This window comes from Rhinichthys klamathensis, unplaced genomic scaffold (genome assembly GCF_029890125.1).
Source record: "Rhinichthys klamathensis goyatoka isolate OS25496 unplaced genomic scaffold, OSU_Roscu_1.1 h1tg000137l_1, whole genome shotgun sequence".
Classification (NCBI taxonomy): domain Eukaryota; kingdom Metazoa; phylum Chordata; class Actinopteri; order Cypriniformes; family Leuciscidae; genus Rhinichthys; species Rhinichthys klamathensis.
The window spans coordinates 123,463-149,047 of NW_026606672.1; the positions used below are offsets into that span (position 1 = coordinate 123,463).

The 25,585-nt window shown below is 38.3% G+C and overlaps 2 protein-coding genes and 1 long non-coding RNA gene across 3 annotated transcripts; 2 read left to right on the plus strand and 1 right to left on the minus strand.

Annotated features, from left to right (window-relative positions):
- Window positions 1-611: 611 nt before the first annotated feature.
- On the minus strand, window positions 612-25,499 carry si:ch211-215c18.3 (uncharacterized). The gene is made up of 5 exons (XM_056257339.1): window positions 25,386-25,499; window positions 5,087-5,218; window positions 4,747-4,832; window positions 968-1,384; window positions 612-743 (listed from the first exon to the last, which is right to left on the minus strand). The coding sequence occupies exons 3-5, from the start codon at window positions 4,784-4,786 to the stop codon at window positions 637-639; spliced, it is 564 nt and encodes a 187-aa protein (XP_056113314.1). The 5' UTR covers window positions 4,787-4,832; window positions 5,087-5,218; window positions 25,386-25,499; the 3' UTR covers window positions 612-636.
- LOC130089806 (uncharacterized) lies at window positions 740-1,387 on the plus strand. The gene is made up of 2 exons (XR_008807603.1): window positions 740-911; window positions 1,000-1,387. It is a non-coding gene; the product is annotated as an uncharacterized LOC130089806 (long non-coding RNA).
- Window positions 7,642-24,686, plus strand: cfap77 (cilia and flagella associated protein 77). Its single transcript, XM_056257338.1, has 6 exons — window positions 7,642-7,744; window positions 14,766-14,865; window positions 16,071-16,299; window positions 21,358-21,463; window positions 21,568-21,669; window positions 24,474-24,686. The coding sequence occupies exons 1-6, from the start codon at window positions 7,682-7,684 to the stop codon at window positions 24,594-24,596; spliced, it is 723 nt and encodes a 240-aa protein (XP_056113313.1). The 5' UTR covers window positions 7,642-7,681; the 3' UTR covers window positions 24,597-24,686.
- Window positions 25,500-25,585: the final 86 nt, after the last annotated feature.

Genomic DNA, 25,585 nt, shown 5'->3' on the forward strand with positions numbered 1-25,585 from the left:
AGTTTCTTGTCTCTGCATGTATTTGATTAAAAAAATGCAGTAAAACAGTAGTACTGTAAAATATTATTATAATTTAAAACAACTGTTTTCTGTTTTAATATATTTTAAAATGTAATTAATTCTTGTGATGGCAAAGCTGAATTTCCAACAGCCATTACCTCCAGTCCTTCAGGAATCATAATTATCATTGTTGAGAACAGTTGTGTTGCTTCATACTTTAGTGGAAACTGAGATAAAAAATCTTAGATTGTCTTAGATTAATAGAAAGTTCAAAAGAACAGCATTTATTTGAAATCGAAATCTTTTTACATTATAACATAAATGTCTTTACTCTCACTTTTAATCCCGTTTAATGATCAATTGTTGCCGAATACAAATTTTAATTTAATTTCTTACTGACCCTAAACTTTTGAACGGTAGTGTAGTAACATCTTAATTTTGAACAAAATTTTGGCCATATATACTAGAATGGGTCACGTGGATCATGTCCGTTTGCTTTTCTCAGTGAATCCTGATGATTCAGGATTCTAATGACGGTGATCTCCACAGAAACTTTAAATGGGCAAAAAAAAAAATTGTGAAAGGCAGTTAAATGTGAGAATGGCTTTGAGGTTTAGGTTGCTCATGTAGGGCTGGTCATGCTGACAGAAACCCAAGAGAAACAGGAAGTGATATGACAACTGCAAGAATCCATGGTCCAGTGTGAAAAAATGTGCTTAATGCAGAGCACACCAGAAGATTTCCTGTTTGAAACAGAGAGACAGATAATTAAGCAACAGAGCAATGACTTAAGAACACACAAATTATGAAAGCATAGATTGTGAAAGCCCCCAGATTTTGAAAGAACAAAATCTCACAAGCAGGGACAACACCTTTAATTTAAACTTCAACAGGCTTTGCATAACTCCCAGGTTATGTTGTCTTTCAGAATGTCAAGGGGGGTCTTGCTGAGACATGTTTAACTCACTTTGATGGAATGCCATGCTGTTCTCCTTCCAGGTGTTGCCCTGATAAACCCTGCAGGTGTAGGTGTACGCACGGTCATCGGACATAGGCATCCATGTGAGGCGACAAATGTTAGGTGGCACCAGGGAGACATTGGCTCGGCGTCGGGTCTCAATATGTGGGATCAGGTGGACCGGGTTGTTTGGGTAGGTGGATCCCATGAGTCGCCCATCCTGTTTGAATTCGCAGAATGGCCCCGGGATCTTGTGGGTCTCTGGGAATTCACAGTCAACTCGGAGGTTCCTCTCTATGTAGGTAAGGCAGGAGTACATCTGTGGCCCTCGAGGGGTGTTCCAAAACCAGGAGTCAAAATCCAAGAAGCCAGGTTTCTGATATGGGTCTGTTGCAGTGACCACACCCATCATACATAATAGACATGCTACAGGGAGAAAAGCACAAACGCTTTAAAATAAGAAAATGTCATTTTGGCTTTTGCTAATGTTCATGGAGCAGTTGACCTTTTCAAAAATAAGTTGCACCGGGTGCCATAGCCATTACATATTTAAAACAGTAATATCCTAAACCTAAACTAATATTGACAAAATATATATCATTTGAAAGCTTACAATCTGTAGTTTCAAAATAAATTACAGAAGAGCCGTAATCTATCAATTTGCAACAAGAATATTTTCATACTCCTAAGGCGTGTTAAGACCTTTATTTTGAAATAGTGATGAACATGAAAATCATGAAAGAATGGTAGAAACCTCAGTTTGTTTTCATGCCACTAGTTCAAAAGATAACATCCATACATTTATTTTTAGAAAAAAAGGTCTGAAAATGTTTTAAATATAAAGAAAAAAAAATCATAGATTCACCATTTGTGATGTGGCAGCGAGCTATAACGCACATGCGTGTTATTTTTATGTGTTTATTGAGGTTGAATTCATATCAAAATATGCCAAACTTCCCTTACTATTTCTGAATAGGATGCCTTCATAAATTGTATGAAAATTGTGGAAATAATGGTTCAGATCACTCAAAACACATATGGAAATGGAGGCGCCCTTATATGGGCAGTAATGGAGTCTGATTGTGACCTAGTGAAAAAGTTTGGTACTGCGCCCAAACAAAATCTTACTGAAAGCTCATTTTTTGAGATCTCAACCTAAAATTTTAAACACAACTTGTTCAGAGTTTTGACTTTGATTTTCTTGCAGTTTTAGAGCCCACCAGGTTTCGAAAAAATCTATTTTATATAAAATATGAATTGAATAATTAAATTTTTACATTTTCATAAACTCAAACTTCTATAACTTTTCTGTTTCACTTTCTTAATTTATTTAACTTTTAAAAAATCTGCCAAATGTCTTCTTTAAAACAAGACCAATCTTACATCTATATTCCAAAGCATTCTTGAATTACAACCATTTAAGTTCGGATTGTGCATTTTCATGTTTATTTATTCAAAAAAGGGGGCGCGGCACTTAAGAGGTTAATAGAATAATTTTCATATATTTCAGATATGTCTATAAGTCACAGCAGGTCAGGCAAAAACAAGAAGGGGGATCTAATTCCAGCACTTTTATTTTTAAATAAAAACAAAGAATATAATCCACAACTAAGAAGATTAGAGGAAAACACTTGGCAGTATAGACCACAAAAGGCAAAAACTGAACAAACTGAGGGCTACATGGAAAACACTAGACAAAAAATTAGATAACTATTTAAACAGGTGTGACACGTGAGGGAAATCTAAAACCATGGTAACTAATGAACACAGACAAAGGAAAATGATCTATAAACAGTGCAAACCAACTCACAGGATAACAACTCAAACAATGAACTACGACAGTGTCACGATCCCGGTGTGCCTGTTTTGTATGGACTTTTATGTTGAAGTGTTTTGTGTTCTTTCCTGTGGCCATGTTTGTAGTTTTGTAGTTTTCCCTGTTGATTAAGGCCCCAATATAGGCTACTCACAGCGAAGTTCTTTTTCGAAATACGTGAGCAGCGATATACTGTTATCAAACATCTGAAGCTGCCCACACAGCTGAGAGCGGCGTTTATTTGAATGTAAATATGTGCTGCACGCTTTTCTTCTCAATAACAAAATTAACACAAAACAAAATTAAGAGAATAGCAATCATTTTTTTAATAAAGCTTAAGAAAAGCATCTGGTCATAGCAATGTGGATATGTTTGCACGAGCTCTGCAATTCAGCAACGTTCAATTCAATTCAAGCAACGTTTAAATAGCACTTTATAGATTGCTTAAAATCTAGCAGCTTTGCTTTACTTAAAACATGAAAAACAGTTTCAGTGTCTCGTTTCAGAAGTACAACTTTCTCTATAGAAAAAAAAATCTATAGAGCAGCTCTCTAGTGTGTTCATGTTTTCATTCGCGGGTCACTTCTGAACTCAACGGACTCGTGAAGAGAAATGAACTGGAGAAGATTTCCACGTTAAAGAAGGCAGAGGTGTTTACCAGCCGGAGCAAACTTTTCGGGAAGTTCGCTTTGGCACGCTGTTTTAGAACTCTTAAACGAACTCCAAACGAAGTTCGTTTTGGCCTGATTTTGTGCGAAATTATGTCATATCAATTTGTTCTTCGATTTTGCTTGAAGTATATCGTGGGCTTCAGTCTTCCCCAGGTGTGTCTTTTGACTTGTTAAGCTTGTTTGCCCTTAATTGTGTTTCACTTGTTCCCTGTCAGTTGTTAGATGTTTTCTGTTCCTCGTGGTCTTTGTCTCCCAGTTTTATTTTGTTCCAGCTAGCTTTATGTTCATTATTGTTTGTTTGTTTGTTTCATTAAACTCCCCTGCACTTGGATCCTCATCTCTGCCTGGCTTCATTGATTCCCTCCTTTGTTACAGACAGAGACACTAAACATAACCCTGATATATATGCAGCCTATTGTAAATGCATTTTACTATAGTGAGACATAAAAAGTGTTTTGAGCACAATTCAGAACCACGCACCGACTACTGTCTTTTACGTGCAAAATATTTTTGGAGAAGCATATGCCAGGAAGTGAAATTGGACCTGGTTCATTTGCTCAGTATTGTACTGCACTCTCTGACCTTGGGATGTTTGGCTCAGGTAGCCTATCTTGATTTCCTACTGCATGTTTATTTTTCTTCTAAAAAAGAAATGGGTCCTAAAGTTATTTGTGTTCATGCCTGGGAAAATAAAATTATGATGGCAATATTGAGTATGAATACTTTTAAATGTAGTTTTAAAAATTATTAGTCGCAATGAAACAGAAGTAGCAACAGATTTTTTTTTTCTTGTATTTTCAGGTAGCCTACATCTTGAAACAGATTTTAGAAAATGTAAGATGAGGACGGGAAGGCAGATCTGAATGTAAGCTTGCTGGCATTTCTAAGAAAGGGGCAGAGTTTAACCTGGCTAAATGATTGGACAAGTCCAGAAGTTACCAGAGAGAAGTTATTATAAATTTAAATTACGAGGTAAAAAAATTAAAAGGACATGCATCATTCACAAGATCAATAACATGCATTTAGAAAATAGATGGACTTTTCTTTTCATGCCGACTTTAAAGGATTAACATCACAAGTAATAATCTATATAAATGTAATTTATTTAAATATAAATTGCCATGCAGTGTGCCAAATTATTTTTTTGAGAAGCTCAAACCATCTCACAACATGAAGTAAATAAACGTTCTGTTCTTTTTGGAAGACTTGTGAAGTCTTAGGAAGAATAAGTGTCCTTCCACCTGTCTTTATTGTCTTAATTATCTCGATAAAATGAAAACTTTAAAGAACATGTTACTTACATAAAATAAAACAAGCTGCTAGTGATGGATACGACGTCATTGCCTCTTCTATGCAGGGACCAAATTCAATTTCCGTCTCTGAAAAACTGTAGGAAAAAAATGTTAAACATGTTGGAGATATAGGCCTAGCTATCTTACTTACGAGACAGACATTAAATAAAGAACCCGAGAGAGATTTAAAGGTCATTATGTGGCCCACAGTTTTACCGCATACCGACCCAACCCATAACTGTTCAAGGACAGTTTAGGTCAGATTTTTTTTTTCTTACTGAAATAATCGACAGGGCATCTGAAAACACAGGCAAATGCAGACTGTAATATAGCTAAAGGACAATGTTACCTCCAAGCCGATATATTCGGGCCGTTTTCTCGTCTTGCAAGTCAAGGCACTAGTCTCCTAAAAGATGAGAGTCGATGGAGATGCTGATGCTGCTGAGGAAGCCGCAGCTCCGCCGCAGTCACTGGGTCCCTCCTGCATGCACGAATGACTGTCAACCGAAAACTCTCCTTTGGGCGATTAACCTTGACTCTGACTAAAGCTGTGATTGTCTTGTTCGAAATTTTCCCCTGTGTTAAAATAATTGGGAACCCTCTTACATCGCTTTAAACTGACATGCAGGCTATGGCTTGGCTATAATTGTAAACACATTTTCACACATTAAGGATGTGGTACTAACTCCTAAAAGAACCCCACAATACTCGTATGCTATATTTGGTCCGTGGGAATTTAGTCAGTCGTAGATGAGAGCGCGCAAATGATGACGCAGCAGATCTAAGAAATTGCGCGCTTGCCAATGTTAAAATGTCTACCAGCAGATGTCGCTGTAAACAAGAAATTAAGAGCTCCCGTAGCAAGTCTTTTAGGGCAGTCAGTCACCAACTCTCTGACCATATCAGGAGATGCTTTGAGTTTTGTTTGCTTAAAGGATTAGTTCACTCCAGAATTCAAATTTCCTGATAATTTACTCACCCCCCCATGTCCTCCAAGATGTTCATGTCTTTCTTTCTTCAGTCGAAAAGAAATTAAGGCTTTTGAGGAAAACATATTCCAGGATCTTTCTCCATATTGGGGACCTCAACGGAGACCAATGGGTTGAAGGTCCTAAAACCTTAATTTCTTTTAGACTGAAGAAAGAAAGACACGGGGGTGAGTATATTGTCAGGCAATTTTAATTATGGAGTGAAGTGAATTAATCCTTCAAATCTAGGTGTGGCTTGCTTATAACATGCTATAATGCACAATTCTAATTTTTTACTCTTTTTTTGTTCACTTTAATTGCAGATGTTTTTCTTAATTTGTTAACTTTATGATCAAATGCTTTATAAATAAATATAATCTGCTAATAACAATTCAAATGAATAGATTCATATTTGTGTTCGAAATCGCTCACTATAATATAGTTCACTTCAAGGAGTGAATGAATGAAAACGAGTGAGTGAATTCACTCGTTTTCATTCATTCATGAGTTAGTTTAAATGCTTGCTGTTTTTTAATAATCATTTGAAACTTAGCAAACAGGCAGCTCCATAAGATATAAAGATTTATATTGAACTCGGTCATGGAAACCATGTATAAACCTTAAATTATCAATTAAAAAGGAATTTATACCTGTAGGCTATATTAAGCTGTTGGAAAATGGATGGATATGATACAGCTGCGGGCGCCATCTTCTGGTCAAACACGGTAGGCCTAATTCATTCGGCGTGCGACATTGATATACAGTAACAGTAGAATCCTCATTAGTGGCTGTCTAAGCCGTCTACCAGGGTCAAATATCGGTCGTCTGCAACCGTAGTTAAGAGGCATGTATGAATATCTATATCTGCAATAGACCTCAGCAGATGATTTTGCTAATCGATGGCGTCAGCTAACACATTAAAACGTTACCATAGTATTAAACCTGTGATATTGAGGTAATACATATAAAAACACAAACCAACACTTTCTTAAAGTTAAAGTTTATCACATGTCTTCCTTCGGGAATTTAAATTTCACCAGATTCACAATCAGAAGCTGCGCAATCCTGTAGCATCATTGATTCTTACTGTGAGTGACAACATGCTGACTGTTCCAAGATGGCGGGCGCACTGACGTGTTTGAAGCATTTGGACTGGCATCTACTTATATACATATCTATTGTTGAGCGTACATCGGTTGTACACTCGTTATATTGTGCATTGTGGGATTGAATGAGTGCACTCGATTACGCCCACTATGGTTTCGGAAACCACTACAAATTACTGTCCCTTCAAATAGTGCGATTTTGGATACAGCCCAGTTATTCTCACATGTTGGAGTGCTCTCAGTCTTTGCATGCTGCCCTCTATCGTACTGGAGGCGATAACTAAGTACGATAGCTAAGTATGAGCTTGGAATTTTTGGTTATATGGAGTTTTTGACTTTCAAAACAAGTATATATCACTATAAAAACAAATAATTAATGATTTAAAAAAAAATAAAAAATTAACAACTATCGTCAATGACAACACTGCCATAGGCTACTCGTGCTTGCCAGAAGCGTCCCATCTCCATGACAACGCAAGACAACTAAAAGGAAGGTTTCCCTCACGGCCTGTGAAATCGCTGAAACTGTATGTAACACACTGGTGTATTTTAGTGCTTTTGAACTACAATTACGACAAAAAGGTTCAGCAAGGTTTGTTTATCCACAAAACCATCCAGGAACCGTGTTTTTCAAGGTTGTCATCTTGCCCAAGAGGTTGGAGATCTTCTTCTTTCAAATAACCCTAACATTTGCCAAAATATGTCATAGCTGATAACTTTGCGACGTTGTTTGCGATAATATAATTTGTACTGTTACTTTATCTATTTGTACTGTAGTAATTTTCATTTATTATTTTTTTCCGACAAATTATAATTTAGTGAAATTGTCTATAATATTTCTATTTTTACCAGGGATTCAACGAATCGGAGATGGAAAGTCCTCGTATTGGTGTGGTGAGAGAGTCCATGCTGCATCGTCCTCTATTAATTAAGGTCAGGACTGATGTTGATGGATTTGACTACAGTGAACTAACTCTGTAAACTTATTTCTCTGCATAGCACCATATATGTATATATATATATTAATAGATAATTAATAGTCTCCCAAACAAATAATAAGTCTTTATGTGTTCCATAAATTAATGGCGGCAACATTCGTCTTATTGTTTGCAAACACAAGAAAATAACAACGCCATAACTAAAATGACCACTAAGTGGCAGAGTTAGTCTCAGAATAAATCTAACGATGACAGGAGCTTGTGATTTAGTTCAGCGTTTCAACGCAATGTTCCTGGAATACCACAGCAGGACTGCACATTTCGGGTGTCGTTGCACTAATACTAATAAGCTAAAAATAAACCATGAAAGTTTCATAAAAGGGGTTTCTTAGCGATGCCATAAAAGAACTTTCGATGAATTAATTTCATTGAACCTTTTTTCCACTGCAAAGAACCTTTAGTGCAAGAGAAATGTTCCATGGATGTTAAAAGTTCTTCCAAGAACCATAGATGCCAACATAGAACCTTTATTTTTAAGAGTGTGCTGTACTGAGATTTGAGGAATGGTGTTAATATGCAAGATAGTGTTTTTCTCTGCTTTCTCCTCTTTGTTAGACTCAGCGACAGTCTCGAATCTTTAACTAAGTACTTCCAGCGTATCTTTCATCTAATTCTGCTTCATTTCAACTTCATCAAGTCTTCCACTGAAGCAGAAGGGAGAATGAAATGAACCTGCACAATCCTCAATGTTTCTCCTTTCCCCTCGCTCCCGTGGCCTTTCTCTCTTTTCACACTCATCCAATCATCCTGTCCATCCCTGCTGGGATAAGAGGCCTCCGTTAGACCTTTGCTTGCTCTCACCCCTCCTTTCTTTCTAATGTTCTCTAGGGTTATTTGATATGCCCCTTTTGACTGATGCAGAAAATAGGATTACTGTATTTAAATGACTATGATAATGAACTGCGTGCATGTTCCCATAGTCCCACGAGATCAAGGATTTCTCATTCTTTTTTATTGTGAGCAGTCATAGCTACAGGTTTTGGCAATGCGCTGGAACAATGACAGAGTCATCTGTGAGGATTTAAGCTTTTGTTCTTGTGGCGTTGCCTGATGTTGCTCTATTTCTTCCCTCTCGTGCATCTAGTTTTGAGAGCTGTAGGTTGGAACATTCACCCTCATCCTCCTTCAATCAGCGGAGGCTGTCTTTGCTTGCTTGCTATGTAACGGGAGCCCCGTGAAAGGCTCATATTCATTAAGAAATAGGCCAACTGCAGCAAGTCCCTTGTGCTGAGAGCATCTCTTGTCGGCCTGCACAGCAGTTCATCATCGCTGGAGTTTTCTCTGCTTATGCAGGGCTGATGTATGGCTGTCCCGTGGGGAAAAGGGACATATATCGTAGTAATGTGCTAATGGGCCTCAAAGTGAAAAGGAGATGAATTAGTCTGCATCTACACTCTTAAAAATAAAGGTTCTTTATTGGCATCAATGGTTCCATGAAACTTTTAACATCCAGAAACCTTGGAAAAGTGGAAAAGGGTTATTCAGATTATTAAAATGTTCTTCACACACACACACACACACAAAAGGTTTGTTTAAGAACTATCCACTGAAAGGTTCTTTGGGTAACCCAGAATCATTCTTATGGCATCGCTGCTAAAATCATTTGGAACTTGCACCCAGAAACCCATTTTCTGTGTTTGTGACCAAAAAGTTGATGGTGAGAAAAGTACAAAAAAGGCCTCTCCTCTCCTCTTGTTAATTCCTTTTTGATGAGGCATGGCCAATAAATCCTGTTTTCATGCCTGTATTCCCTGATGACCAGTAAATTAGAGATCAGGGGAGCAGATTTGGGGCTTTTGTTGTTCTCTGGTGTCTGAGAGAGACCTGCTGTGCAGCAGGCTGGCTGGGCCCTATTCACAGTCCCCTCTTCCCACTCATTACCATTCACTTCATTCAGCCTATGTAGCTAATGTTAGACACGGCAATCTGCGGTTCATTCTTAAGTAATTCTGTACTGTAGCTGATATTTGCCTGAAGCGCAAATATATTATGTATATGTGGTCTGGCCTAAAGCTGTTTTTGCCTGCATTAAACTTTGGCATACAAAATTAAAAATATATATTTTGAAGGCTCAGGGTGCATTAAAAAGCATTATCAGAGTGGGAGATTTGGCGAAAGAAGCTAAAAATTGTATACAGTTGCCTACTGACTTTAATTGGCCTCTGGAATTTATTTGAATTGCAAAGGAACTGGCCCGGACCTTGACCTTCACCCCCCTCAGCTGTTCATAGGCATCTACAGTTAGGCCTACGAATACAGTGCCTCATAAGCCCTCACGGTTGCAACACAGGCCCTTATTATTAATGTGATCCAGCTGGGACCACTGTAGACACAAGCACAGAGAGACAGATACATAACCATGAACCCAATACATAACTGTAACGTGCTTGCATATTAGATAAATGTAAATGAGATATGTAAAGAGACCTTTGGCATATGTAGTCTGTCAAAACGGGCTGTATGCATTCGTTTATGGATTAAGAGAATGAAAATGCATATATCATTCTTGTCCATGTTCAGTTGTAGTGCTAACTATTTATGTTATCTATATTTACTAACAGCTGGGTTAAAGACAAATAAGGAAAAATCCAAGTTCTTAAGGCCAATTCACAAGGATGATGTCTATAACGATGAACGATAACGATTATATAAAGAATAGCAGCCCACACCACAACTATAACGATAATAGCAGAGAAACGATATCCTTGGAATCACTTTCAGAACGATTCTTCCTCTGTTGAATGATAAAAGCATTGACAGCCAATCAGAATCCATCCTGCTTGAAGAGCTTGAGCATTTAAAGCAGCAGACAACATATAACTGCAGTGCGCGCTTAGAATAAACAGAACCGATATATATAGCTTATATAGTTATCTTTTTTGTTCTTGGTGTGAAAGGGTCTTTAGTAATGTCATCATGTTGGTTTCAAATGGGTTTAAAAAACTTTTATGCCATTCATTTAATGAAGGAATTTTCAGCAGCCATTACTCCAATCTTCGGTGTCACATGATCCTTCAAAATCAGAAATCATTCTAATATGCTGATCTGCTGCTCAGGAAGCATTTATTATTATTATCAATGTTGAAAACAGTTGTGGTGCTTACTGCTTAATATTTTTTTCAGGATTCTTTGATGAATAGAAAGTTCTAAAGAACAGCATTTATTTGAAATAGACATATTTTGTAACATTGTAAATGTATTTACTGCTTTTTTGATCAATTTACTTGACCTCGCTGAATATTAATTTCTTCTTAACAAAATGTTACTGACTTCATACTTAAAAAAAAAGTAATGTTACTGACCCAGGTGCATTTTATTTTTAATTGTCTATGTACAATTTTAGTCCAGCTTGAGGACAGCTTGAATTCTTGGACATGTTTAACTACTGTACTGCTTATTCACATGGTTTAAACACAGTTTGTGATCCATTTTTCATTAAACACACCCACACGTGCATACATACATCTAAAGAGGTAGGATAACACTCATCTGTATTGAAGAAGGGTAGCACACGCTTGCCCAGACACATGCTCCCAATTAGCTGGCCCTCTTTATGGAAATGCCTCATCAATTATACCCAAAGCTTCAGGATTTGCCACACATAAAGAGAGTTAGCATCTTAATAACCAGCCAGACTATAGAGGAGATGAATGTGCGTGTATGTTTGCGTTGCACATATGCGCACATTGACATTCTGGGGATTTTAGAAGTGGGCTGATATTAATTTAGAGTTGACGGATTTAGAGAAGAGAAAAGCTGCGATCTGATGAGAAAGTTCGGGTTATGATTCCACTTCCTCTCCTCTCAGCATTTTTGACCTAATTCTTATAAATAAATGTATTTTTAGCTGACTTAAACATCTTGACATTTCCCAGATTCCCTTCTAGTAGGCTACATTTTGACCATGTTTCCTTCTGTGCTTCTTGATGACAGCGACTATATTTGAATTCTCTCCCCATGAATTGTATCAGATCACACAGCAACAAAGATACAGATTCTTTCTAGCGCTTTCCCACTTTCACTTTCTCTCTGCCATTCATTTCCTCAATTTAGCTTAGTTGAGATGAAGAGATTAATTTTAAGCCAATGTGCCCGCTGTCCTGTAATCAGGCACCAGATGGCGCTGAACCGAGCTGGAAGAGCGGGATGATAATTAGTGGAGATAGTTCGGTGAGCATTAGTGCCGTTATCCTCTTATCATCATCATGGGCACATTTATTTGTAAGTCTGACAGAGGAACTCATGGCAAAGCTGTCTGTCAGCGCCGATGAGATGAGATGATCAGGCCTGGCTCACGATTCTCCGTGCCGCTGCCTGACAAGATTAAACTGGTTCCACTGGGACAGCGCAAAACTAGTAGGTCTTGGACAGGAGGTGCAGACCAGTTTTATCCAGAAGCTTCCTCTCTGAAATGTGTGTAAATCTAGTAGCGAGGCTGTCGGGAATGATGTCTGGGTGAGATTCAGGAGGAAAAAAACACAAATACCACATGGTATTCGCTTAGAGAGACAACATCTGAGAAAAAGCAACTTGTGCAAGTGTTCAGTGCAGTGATAGACTCTCAGGGTCAGCGCTAAGCTAATCTCAGCAGCTCAAGCGAAATCCTAAAAGCACACATGAGCAAGAGAGACACAAAAGGACGGTGAAATTAAAGCACGGGTGCCTGAATGGACTGAAGGGGTCTCCTTAGTAAGAGATGATTATGTCCCCCTGTTCTCTGTCTCTTTTAGCCTGTGCGAATAATCTGCTCTCGCTGACCCTCGTGTAGCCTCTCCTGAAGCCACCCTATTCTCATGCCGGCCTCTGGTTCATTCAGCAGGTCCATGCCTGGTTAATGAAAACACAATATAGAGACAGATCACCAGTAAATGACAATATAAAAGGAGCTTTTGCTTAACATAATCCTTCGCCCGACTTGCCTTTTCTGTTGTCCCCTTCTCTTTCAGCCCTTTTATTGTGAATGAAAGGCCCAATAATGTTTTGAGGGGTCTGATTAGCCGTTTTACGCCAGCAGTCAACACGTTCCTTCAGGCATCTCTAAGTGATCTCCTCAAAACAATCTGCAGATTAAAATTGCGAAGGGGATTAAAGGGCTGGCCGAGAAGCCTGGTGGCACTTACTCAAAAGATTGGCGCTTTTAAGAAACGTTTGATACGTTTCAGCTGATATGTTAACTAGAGGTTGGGTGTCTGTGAGTTAAAAAGGCCAAAAAAGATTTAGGATCTCTCAATTTGGTCGTACTTAGGGATTCGCCGTAAAAAAAGAGAGCCGAGTTTGGCAGTTGTATTCGCTTTCTGGAGGGCTTTACTTGCCCAGCATGATTGGTGGGGGTCCAGTGACAAATATCTTTTAAATCCATTCTTCAATGTAGACTATTCAAAGCTCAGAATGAAGGATTGAGGGTTTTTAAACAAGAATTAAGTCTTTAGAACACAGCAAACACACAGAGATCTCCAGAGATGATGACAGACTCACCATGCTAATTCGTTTCTCCTTCCAAAAATCGCATACGGCAGCATGAGGAGAACCGCCGACATTAATGTAACTCTGTGACTGACACATGAGCACACCTCCCTCATGTTCCATCAAAGATCAAAGATACGTGCTTCTGGAAAGCTCAGGCACCATATTCCACAGATCACTTTTGATACATCCGGTTGTCACCTTTGCCGTGGTTTGATTCTCAATTTTCCACCTTTTCGAAGCTAAGCTGCTCTTAAAACTAGGCTTTGAGCTGTTTAACAGAGCTCAGAGAAAAATACCGGGCTTTTCTTTTGCCCCACGAGAGAATTTTTTTTGAGTAGATGATGATAGGGGGTAAACCCCCCCCACACACACATGGCAGGATAAGTGTTGCCTTTTTAAACTCTTTAGCTGTCAATCATCTTACAGTTATGACTCTGGAGACATAAATCATACTTTACATGAACTGACTGGACTACATTGTGCTAGTGATTCAGACTGAGACCTGACTGAAGAAATCAACCATCAAGATCACTCGCATCAACGTTCAATGGGAATTTGTTTTTACTGAGCTGCCAGACACCGCAGTCATTTGGGCTTCTTTTGCGGCATGTTTTATGGTAATAATTTTGTGCATAATTATGATTTTATTAATAGACACAATCAGATGCTTTTGGTGTGCTAGAGTTTGAAGGTATGGGTCGAAAAACTGCCTGTCAATCACGAAATCAGCTGCCACTCTAGAGGTCCATAAAACTTTGACATTGTGATGCATGCATTGTCTTGTGCCGTTAAATGCTTCAGTTTAACAGCACTTTTACTGTGGTGATGTAATTGATGCTGATTGACAGTTTATAGGTTCAGAAAAACATTGTTCTGAAAACAAAACACAGCTACTGTTCTCTGTCGGAAAACATACATAAAATGGACTTTGGAGAGAACAATAGATGTAATTAAATGTATTTAAAAAAACATTTTCATTTTAATTTACATTTAGAATCAGAATCAGAGAATTCATTGCCTGTTTATTTTAGTATGCTTACACAAAAAAAGGAATTAGCCTTTTTTGAAAAAAATGTAATAGCCTATATACCAAGACAGATTATAAAATAAAATAGGTGAAAATACAAACTAGACAAATAACACATGTACACAAGCGAAAAGATAGACAAAATATAGATACAGTTATGTGAGGGAATGTGAATAAGGAAAGTGGTTGGATGTCAAATAAATATAAGTATAAATAGTGTGTTGGGTAATGCATGTTTTTTTTATTATCATTATTGCACAGTGGGGAGAACTTGGGGGCATTTTAACTGTTCATGAGGTAGATGGTCTGGGGGAAGAAACTTTTCCCTGGTGCCTTTAATACATTTTGTGTATTAAAATACATGCCTTTAAAATATGTGCCTTTTATATATAACAACATTTAAAAAAAAGGACACTACTGATGAAATAGTTGTATTTATCTCAGTCCTGTTTGTTCTCTATAGCCAGCTCTTGGAAAGGCTACGTTGAGAGGTTTGTCCTGTCCAGGACCTGACTTTGTTTTTGGGATGGCGACCACAGTTCAGGATGGAGGAGTGCCAGAGGGTAAGTGGCAAAACAATTTTGTAAAATTGCCATGCCACTGGAGTAGTTCTATATTTGCCTTTAAAACTTTAATACTGTTGGATGTTGAAAACATCATTATGATACAATCACTATGAAGCTACATATACACTAACCCTTTGTTTATGAGACACCACACCCGTTCCCCATCAACTCTTGTCACAGGATGATGTCACAGTGCGTTTTCTTGAGTAAGTGTCCCCTCAGGCACTTAGCCTGTGCTGTCAGTGCGCTCCTGTTAGAATACTAAACTGTGGCTGGCTTCTGCACTGGCTCCCCTGTCTCACACTTTAATTATGCACTTCCAACGGACGACAGGCAGTGACTGCAAGTGTCAAGCCCTTATACAGTCCCATGAACTATGATGAAGTTACCCTGTCATGCTTATCTAAGCTTACTCATCACAAATCCTAATGTAACTATTATTTCAGAAAACACCCAAAACTGATCTCTGCTTGGTTTTGAACATGTCAATCAGAGCCCTGCTGGAGCCTATGCCTACTGTTATTTACTTGGTGCCAAAGGAAGGCGCCGCCAAGACACCAAAGCCATTGAACAGTTTTGTGTTTTCTCTTGCTGATCTATCTATGACTGTGTCTAATAGTTTGAATAAAGCTAATATATCTAACTGAAGTGTTCCGAAGAAGGTAGAAGTATATTTCAATCATGACAACTCTCTGAATGAATTTAACCAGCATTTATTAATAAACATGGTCTTGCGGACTAGATCTGCTACGCCTGCTGCTGGATAAGTGAGGATACATCTAAAAATGCACATTTTTAGACAGTTAACAGGTTACACAATTAACAGGTTTAAACAAGATAAATGTATTTGTTAAAGATAAAAGACTTGTTTTCAGAGAATATGTCTTGAATTCCGTTTTTTTTCTAACCCTGTTGGAAAACAGTTTTTCTTGTTTTACACATAAATCTAACAAAATATTATTTGATTTATGCTTAACATTCAAGATATATCCTTTGAAAACAAGTCTTTGTATCTTCTGCATTTTCGATCCTCATGTAAATTTGAGGATGATATTAAGGAAAAACAAGACAAAAATACTAATTATAAAAATTTGTAGTGCAGCAATCCTCCTCAAAGGAATTGTGTGTGCTGAACTGTATGTATCATTGGAATCTTACTTGATTTCATAGTATTTTCCTACTGTGATCTCTCTCTCTTTTAGCTATCTCCAACTGGCACACTCACACTATGTCTACCAGAAACAGGGTGGCTGAGAGGGATTTTATTGGCCTTAATCGAGAAGGGGTCAAGTCAGGATTGGTTACTGCTAAAGAACTGCAGCAGTACCGTGCCACCCATGACATTCGGCGCCAGCCATTGACCAGAGAAGGGTTTCGCAGGTCTGCCCCACCTCGCATACCACCAGATGCTTCATTTGGTATTTCTAACAGGTGAGTGTAATAATGGTCTCAGTCTCATTCATTGTTAACTAGTCTTAAGAGTCTCAATCCAAAGCTGTGCTTGGAAGAATCGGAAAGAAGTCATAATAAAAACAATCCTTAACAATTTTAAAGGAAAATATTAATACTAATATTCCTATTAGTTACTATGCAATTTGAAATCTCAATGATAATTTTTTATAAAGAGGAATAGAGCGCATTAACAGCATCTATATTTATTGATATTCATCTTAATGACACCTCCATCTGCCTTCTGTCTTTGTCTCTTTCTGTTTACATCTGCCACCCACATATAAACACCCTCGCGTCAGAAATAGGCAGTGAATCAGAACATTCAAAAACACTTGGCTCCGAACAGTAAGAATTTATTGTCAGCCATAAAGCCTTGTCTATAAAATTTCAATACAAGTTGGAATACATTCAGGAGCATAGCAGGCATTATAAACCATTATATTTTATTGGTCTATTATTAAGAATTAATACTATTTCTTACATTAACAATAATAATAATTTGTGGAAGATTATTTGGAAAATAATCATTATATTTTAAGAATTATGTTTTGCTTAGCTGCAAATTCTAGCCCAGCCATGTTAATAAGTGGCGTATGCTTTGTAAGAAAATACTATTTCAGTCTTTCTAATTAAAGATATCAAAATATCAAACATGAAATCAAAATTGACACTTGTTGACACTTTGTAATTTTTTTAAATGGAATATTGCAGTATTTATTATAAATAATGTATCCGTGCACATCGTTATTATTATTTTAACCATTAATTCATGTGCCCTCATCTATAAATTACAGGAACGTCTGTCTGTGTGTCCGTATGTCTGTCTGTGTCTGTTAATCGAATATCTCTCGAACCGTTAGTCCGATGGATTTCAAAAGATATCGGTAAATATATCGGTAAAAGAAGCACACATTGATGTTGTGGTTTAAGAACAAACATTCTGACATTAGAGAGGGTTCTGGTTTAAAAATAAACACTCTGTCAGCTAAACATTAAGTCAGCTACACTGTTTACTTCTGAATATTGTAGTTATTCAGAAGTAGTTAGTTGTCAGTAGTTAGTTATATATGTAGTTAAATTTTCCATATTTATTGTATGTCAGTATCAGTATTTGCTTTCCACCATGCACAAATAAAAATGTCACTGAACTTTTGCTGTGTAATTGTAACAATGAGCACTCAAACACACCAAACAAACAATTACTAAAAACACACACAAAAACTGATTTTGAACGGGCATTTCTGTTATTTGCATATCTCTCAAACCGTTAGTCCGATGGATTTCAAACTTGACAGGTGTCTTGCTACGGGCACGAGTAAGTGCAGTGCCGAGTTTGACGTTGTTTGGATTAGAAATGCAATAGATATCGTTAAATATATTGGTAAAAGAAGCACACATTAGCTTTTGCCGCTCTAGCCTCAGGCCACTCCAGCTCACACTGCACACTGAGTGGCCACTCCCCCTCCACACTGCACACTGAGTAGCCACTCCCCCTCCACACTGCACACTGAATGGCCACTCCCCCTCCACACTGCACTCTGAGTGGCCACTCCCCCTCCACACTGCACACTGAGTGGCCACACCCCCTCTACACTGCACTCTGAGTGGCCACTCCCCCTCCACACTGAGTAGCCACTCCCCCTCCACACTGCACACTGAGTAGCCACTCCCCCTCCACACTGCACACTGAGTAGCCACTCCCCAGAACAAACATTCTGACATTAGAGGGTTGTGGTTTAAAAATATCTGAATATTATATTTTATTCTGGTGCGCTTAAAGGTACAATATGTAAGAATTTTGTAATAAAATATCCAAAAATCACTTGCACAGTGTGATATATTTCCTGCAGTTGTGTACTTATAATATCCCAAAAGTCTCCAAAGATTTTTTATTTCAGAGAAATTCCAATTTTAAATAAGTGGCCGTCTGTCAATGACGCAATATCCGCGCGATCCTCGGTTTCCGTTCATACTGCCATAGCCATGACGTAACCATGGCGACAGACGTGGACAACTGCGTAGTGCGTAACGTTTAGCGGCACGCAGTTCTTGTTTCTTTCAAACATAGACCATGGCAAGCAGACTTTGGGACAAACAAGGAGAACTAAAATGAGGATCAATATCAGCGTGGCGTTTTTGAGATGCCGAGAGCTCCACGTCCGCGACTAACTTGGACTCGACAGAGCTTCACGAGTCACGACTTGACAGCTTTATTAGACAGGTGAGCAAATGTACATAAAACAAATCAATGTTATACAACGTTAGCTCAACATGATGAAATGTTAGAATATGGTCAGTATGTTATTCTAATGTTGATCTAGCTTACTGCTAGTTTCGTATAGCAAACGAACTAACACGTAGTATAACATTATAACTTTTAACACACATTTAAATGCCGTTTAGTGTGATAGTGTAACGTTAGACCAAGTGAAGCTGCGCTGCGTTACCTCACAAGTTTAATTCGTCTAACGTAATAAACTGACCTGGCTGTGTGAGTAATCCAGCACTTGCGGGTAGTTCGGTAGAATTAAATGTCCTTAATTCTTTATATCAGCGGGATATCTCTTTAGCAATCGCGACCTGCTTCATACCACTGTAATGTTAAAAAACATGAATGTTTTCACTCATCCATAAACATTATTAGATCCATCGGCTTGACAGCAAGTCCCATCATTCAGCTCATCACTGCGTCATCAACCTACGCCTTTGTTATTGTTGGAAACTGCGCCCTCTTGTGGCGAAAAAATCTTACATATTGTGCCTTAAACGTTATCGTTTACTCAGATTTTAGGCTCCTGTGTAATAGTGGCCTAGGCTATTCAGCAACTAAACACATACCAAACCAACAATTACTAAAAACACAAAAAAAACAGATTTTGCACGGGCATTGCACTAGTAATCTTAAATCAAAATAACTTCCCTTCCCTCTTGCAGCGACATTTCTTCTCTTCTCTGATGACGTGTTTAAAACCTGTCACTCACATGAGATCACAGCAATAGCAAACCACAACCAACCAATCAAGTCCCGCACTACATTTTTGTCTTGTTTGAGAAGCCATCTCACTCAGATATACTCAGAATAGGGAAGTAAAGACTATCACAACTTCCTTCAGTTTCATGCTGACTTCAATTCAAAGTGTTACTATTGGCTTGTCTTTGTAATTATTTTGTGAAAATTGTTTCAAAGTAAATCCTACGCCAAAACTTTTTTTCTCAGTGTCGTTAAACTGAATAAATCCTAATGTGGTTATCACCCAGCAAGTCATTTAGGACTCTTGGGTGAATATTACGCCTCTTAATTAATATTCATGAGCCAGTCTGATAAGGCTTATAATGTGTCCCCCTCACTTCTCATATCGTTCTTACTTTCCTGATATATTGAGGGAGGAAATCTGTAAAATAGGAGTAAGAGCAGCTGCAGGACCCTCTCTTACATCATTTTTGTGGTGGGAAAAAGACGTGGGTGAGTGTTGATCAGTTTAGAAAGTGATTTGGGCTGTCTTGTTTTACTGGATGAGGCAAAAAGGAAAGAGCAGGAAAGTAAAAGAGGAATAGGAATGTGTATATCTGTAAGAAACAGAGAAAGAGGGAGAAGGAAAGAAGAGAGTACTCATCTTTGAGCTGTGGTGCCCACTGAGGTATGACACGAGCACTCTGCTGAGAGCAGAGGTAGGATTATTACATTGGTCCGCAGCACCACAAGCTCCCTTCACTCCTTCCTTCTGCCTTCCACCTGCTTTCTTTTTTGTTCTCCTTCTCCTGGGCCTTGATACTGTTGAAATGGAGCTGAATTATTTAACTAAAAACACAGCTTTGTGTCGAGACTCTCTTTTTCACTCACACTCGCGCACACACACACACTTGATGTTGATATATCCAGTGTGAGAAGTGTTGGGTGAGAGTGTGTTTCAAGAGCCAGTCAGGGGGAAGGATGTCTGGAGCAATGAGAGGTAAGATCAGGGGTCCACAGGGACTTGTTTGGCCCTGCACTCTATCCATCAAATGCTGTTTGCCAATGCCACGGTCAGCCCTAATGAGGGTGTGCTAGGATCCTTGCACAAAATGTCACCATCCCAACACACACACACACACACACATGAAATACAGCACACACATACATATCAGAGCAACACTACTACATCTAGAGATGTCTACTCAAGAAATAAGAATGTTGCTTTTTTCACAACTTTACACCTGGCCATTGATCACAAGCCTCAGATATACATCCAATTTTTTTTTATGAAGAATTAACACTAACAGTATGGTATACATATTACTGGAGATTATTAGTCTTGTAAACCACAGGCTTACTAACATAGTGCACATTATTATTATATAGAGGCCATTTTAAGTCCTATTTTTGAGGGCTTAATACAATTATGTTTATTTACGAGAGTGACAACCGCATTCTACAACTGAAATTTTCAGGGCTCATATACGCATTTTCGGTGAGCTCATGCTGTGTGAATGGAACTGTACTGGAGTTGTCTGTTATGGTGTTCGAAAAGGACCCAAAAATACGACTTCCCTTTAAGCACTCGTCTCGCTGAATATGACGTCTGCATCTGCCATATGTAACATCTGCGTCTAAATTTGAATGATCTTGAATTTTAAATTATCTTAACTAAATGCCTTTCCCCCACTTGCCTCTATATATTAAAGGGATTGTCCTCTAAAAATTAAAATTTCTGTCATCATTTCATTCCAAATCTGTATGACTTTCTTTTTTTCCTTTTTTTTTTTTTGCAGAACAAACAGTTTTGGTTACCATTTACTTCCACTGTATGGACAAGAAAAAAATATATATACTGAAACATTTCTCAAAATATCTTCTTTTATGTTCTACAGAGAAAAAAAAGTCATACAGACCTAGGACAACATGAGATTGAGTAAATGATGACAGAATTTTAAATATATTGTCTAATAATTTGATTATGCTTTTAAGTACAAAAACGAGTATAAATCAGAATTCCACAGATTCCACAGAATTCTGCAGATTCAGACGGAACCTGAGAAAACGGTTTTGTTCCATTTCAGACCATCTACCCCAATCTCAGAGCTCATGGAGTATAAGTACGCTCAGAGATGGCTGGAAGAGCAGCAGGCCAAGGACAGAGCCCTACAGGCCCATCAGCACAAGAAGGTCTGTGGAGGATCTCACAAAACCACTTTAATATTAACCTTTGCTGCAAAGAGAAAAGTGATTAAGCTGTAAGCATCTACAGAAGCTGCCCCTTTTCTTCATAGGCTCAGCTTGGACGTATACAGGACACACGAACCAGCCTGCTCCGCAAGAGTCGGCCTTTGCCTGAGGCCCCATCCATGTGGAAACTACCTCGTTTTCAGCAGGTAAAAACGTAAAACACTCTGTAAAATCATATTTGTGGAAACTTCAAAACTATATGCATTATTTGTTGTATTTTTTCATTTAGTGGTTTAGTTGACTTACACTGAAAGGATAACCAGGATAAGTGTACTGTGTGTGTATACATGCATGAGAGAGAGAGTGTGAGTGAGTGAGTGAGTGAGTGAGTGAGTGAGTGAGTGAGTGAGTGAGTGAGTGAGTGAGTGAGTGAGTGAGTGAGTGAGTGAGTGAGTGAGTGAGCGTGTTTGTTTGTTTGTTTGTTTGTTTGTTTGTGGTCCTGGTAAACCCTACCTTATGGGGACAAAATGTCCCCACAAAGATGGCAATATCCAAAATCCGTGTGGGGACATTTTTTGGTCCCCATGAGGAAAACAGCTTATAAATCATACTAAGTGATGTTCTTTTGAAAATGTAAAAATGCAGAAAGTTTTCTGTGATGGGTAGGGGTAGGGTATAGAATATACATTTTTGTACAGTATAAGAATCATTATGTCTGTGGAAAGTCCCCATAAAACATGAAGACCCAACATGTGTGAGTGTGTGTGTTGTGACAGTGTCGTATAAGACACACTGAAAAAATCGGAAAAATCCATGCTGAAAGTAACAATATCTGCCTCAAGCCCTTACAAATGTTCACAATGTACACTAACCCCTTCAGTTTTGGTCCCTCTGCTAGCCTTAACGCAAAAGCACCTAGTAAATCAAAAGTGCTTTGTTTTTATTGGTCTTTTGCGTTGACAAGCACACTACCAACCTGACAGCTCTACCTGTCAGTGGTGCATAAATATTCTCCATTGACAATCCCCAATGCTTCCAATTATGAAGGAATCAGACTCCCGCTGAGCTAATGATGGCCCTTACACACATCCTAACACACCTTTACAAGCACTGACAGAACACCACAGTACATATAATGCACTAGCCACACTATTTATTTAAACAGGGCTCCAGACCACGATTAAAATAGTTGCAATGAATACAACAAAAATCATAAATTAGTATGTATATAAACCCAGCCGATAAAGCTTTGTGTTTTGTCTATATGAAGTTTCCTCTAGATATCATCTTGTTAAGAGTGTGTGCTGGTGTTTCTTGCACAAAACAACAAACACAGCGCAAGGCCTTCGTATGCCATTCATGGAAAAAATGACTCTTTTTAACGAGTCAGTTAGTTCTGATTTGAAATGAACTGGAAACCGGTGAAGTAATTTTCTTCACGTTTGTGAGACTTGTTATTGACGTCGTTAATGTGTGGAAATAAAGATATACATTCACAACAGAGTTTTGTTGGATAAATGAATAATTTGATTCTAAAAAACTTATAACAAATATCATTGGTTGAGAATAATATTTGTTGTAAAATCAAATTTATACTGTATTTAAAACCACTAAAATGTTCCTTCATCATAGCACAGAGAAGTAACTGTTGTTAAAAGCTCAATTTAAAAGCTTTGAGAAGTTAAAAGCAATTTTAGCATACTAAAAGAAATAAATTTGGCTCCTAAATATTTAATTTTAGGATCCAATGGCTACCATGTCATTTTTGGCTAAACATGCATATTATGCTTGTACTGTACATTGGTATCTCATACTGCTAGTTTTCCTTTTTAACTCTTTCCATGCACTGCTCGTCCATCCTGTTTTTCTCCTCTGTCTGAATATATCCTCTGCAAATTACAACCCCCTCCCCAACCACACGCACACACACACACACACACACACACTTCCCGTGGCTGCCTGTCCTGTCGTCCACCCTCAGTCGGCTCTAATGAGGGAGGGAGAGTGTTATTTTGGTTGCACGCCTGCACTAAATTCTCTCTTGTATGACAGCTGATGGAGAGAGAGAGGAGCGTTAACCTTATAAAAGATTTACCTCTGCTCATTACAGCCTGTCAAGTAGCTGTCCTGATAGCGCCAGGTTCGACATTTGCATCCTTGACTCTCTTCTTCATTCTACACTCATTTTCTTCATTCCTGTTGTTTGTTTGTTTGTATTGTCACCTTCTCTTACATCTCTTTCATTCCACCTTTCCTGAGACGTGTGTTCCTCCTATTTAATTCAAAAAGGTTTGGAGGTGTCAAAAGTGTTTGTGGGAGGCAACTGATTTTTTAGGGTAGAAAAAGAGAAAAGATAAACAAGTAAATATATTTAAAACATGATGTGACACACCGGTAAAGTTTCAGTGCATTTTTGCTGTTCTGAATCATGCCGTAAACATGAACTAGCGTTTGGAAGATTTTAAACGTATGAAATACATATTTGAAACCCCCCCGGCTTACATATCTGCAGTTTTGAGCCATTGTTCAAATCATAAATGTGCTGTGCCAACAAGTTCTATTATTTAATAGCTGTCAGTATACATTTTTACGTACCAGCTTAGATGCTACAGAAGTAAAACGTGGGCAAAGCGTCTCTGTGCTGCTTTTTATAGGGCTATGTTTTTTAATGTTCAACTATTCTGACTACACTTTTGTGTATCAAAACAGAATGTCTTCCATGTTCCAGTAGTGCCATCCGTGTTACTTTCCTCTGTCATTCATATTTTTTTTGTTTTCAATGTTGAACTGCAATAGGCCTCAATCTAAGATCTATCAATCTAAATCTCTAGGACAATTTATCAGATCAGATGATATTGCATTATCTTTTGCAATACATAAAATAAACGTGTATGCATATATATATATATATAGCATACCATTTATGATATATATAAAACGCACACTTATGTTTCTACCCAGACAGCAGTCTACTGAATATCATTGTGAAATTCTGTGTTGTATTCTGTAGGTGGGACCAGCTCTGGACACCTTTCGAGATCCTGAAGCCCGGAAGAAAGCCATGAATGCCCACTACTCAGAGTCTGCAAGCAGGAGAGGGATTCTGGGTCAAGGCACTTACACAGTGGATTAATAGAGCTAAGATTATTACATCTCAGCCTCTCTGTTTATAAGGATTCTTCTTGAAGTAATAATCTCCCAATAATAAAATTGACAAAATTTGTTCTCCTGTTTTTTAGTATGCATGTATGTATGTATGTATGTATAGTTTTGGCAAAACAAACACACACACAGGTTTTTTGAATATCTAATAAACCTTATGGATCTAGATATTTTTTATATTGGGACCTGGGATACCTGAGGGTTCAGATGGGGGTCTCTGGGTCTGTACATGCTAAAAAATAAAATTAAAAAAATGGTTTAGATGTTGTTCTGATGAAGAAGAAAAAAGAGAAGAAACTGTGGCAAAGTGCTAAATGTAAAATACAGCATCGTGTGCTGGATCCACGTCACGTATTGCGTGTCTGCGATTTATTTAGGACAAAAAAAAAAAAAAAAAAGGGAGGGTTGACTATGTTTCTCCCCCTCCCACAACACGTACGTGATCATCACCCCCCAAAAACACCCTTTAACCAATAACGACGTGGCGCTCGGGACAAACGCGGAATGGACACCTTTAAAAGCGTGTTCCTCCTCCGGTATTGGCTGTTTCCTTGAGGGTGTCTTTTTCAGGTCGTGGAGATCACTGCCCGTGTTTATACTCTGTTACACAGGTTTAGTCCTCGCAGACCTGGACTAGAACTTTACACATCAGCATCGGGTTTAGCTCAGACTCAGAGCATTAGGGGGTTATGGTTGTAGTTGTGCCTCAAGAACGCCAGATAAGTTTTCAAGCTAATGAATAGTTATAACGAGTGCTTACCGTGCTCTTATGTGCGGGTGAGTAGGTGTACCTGTCCTTGGTGCTGAAACTGACCTGTGCACTTCACGGATTCGCTTTTGAGGGACTGTACGAGAGCAGTTTCAACAATACTGAGCTGCAATCAAACACAGAAGAAGGATCTGGTAAAAACCACTCATTAATAGTGGACCTTTTTTCTGGGACAGTATCAAAAGGAGTTT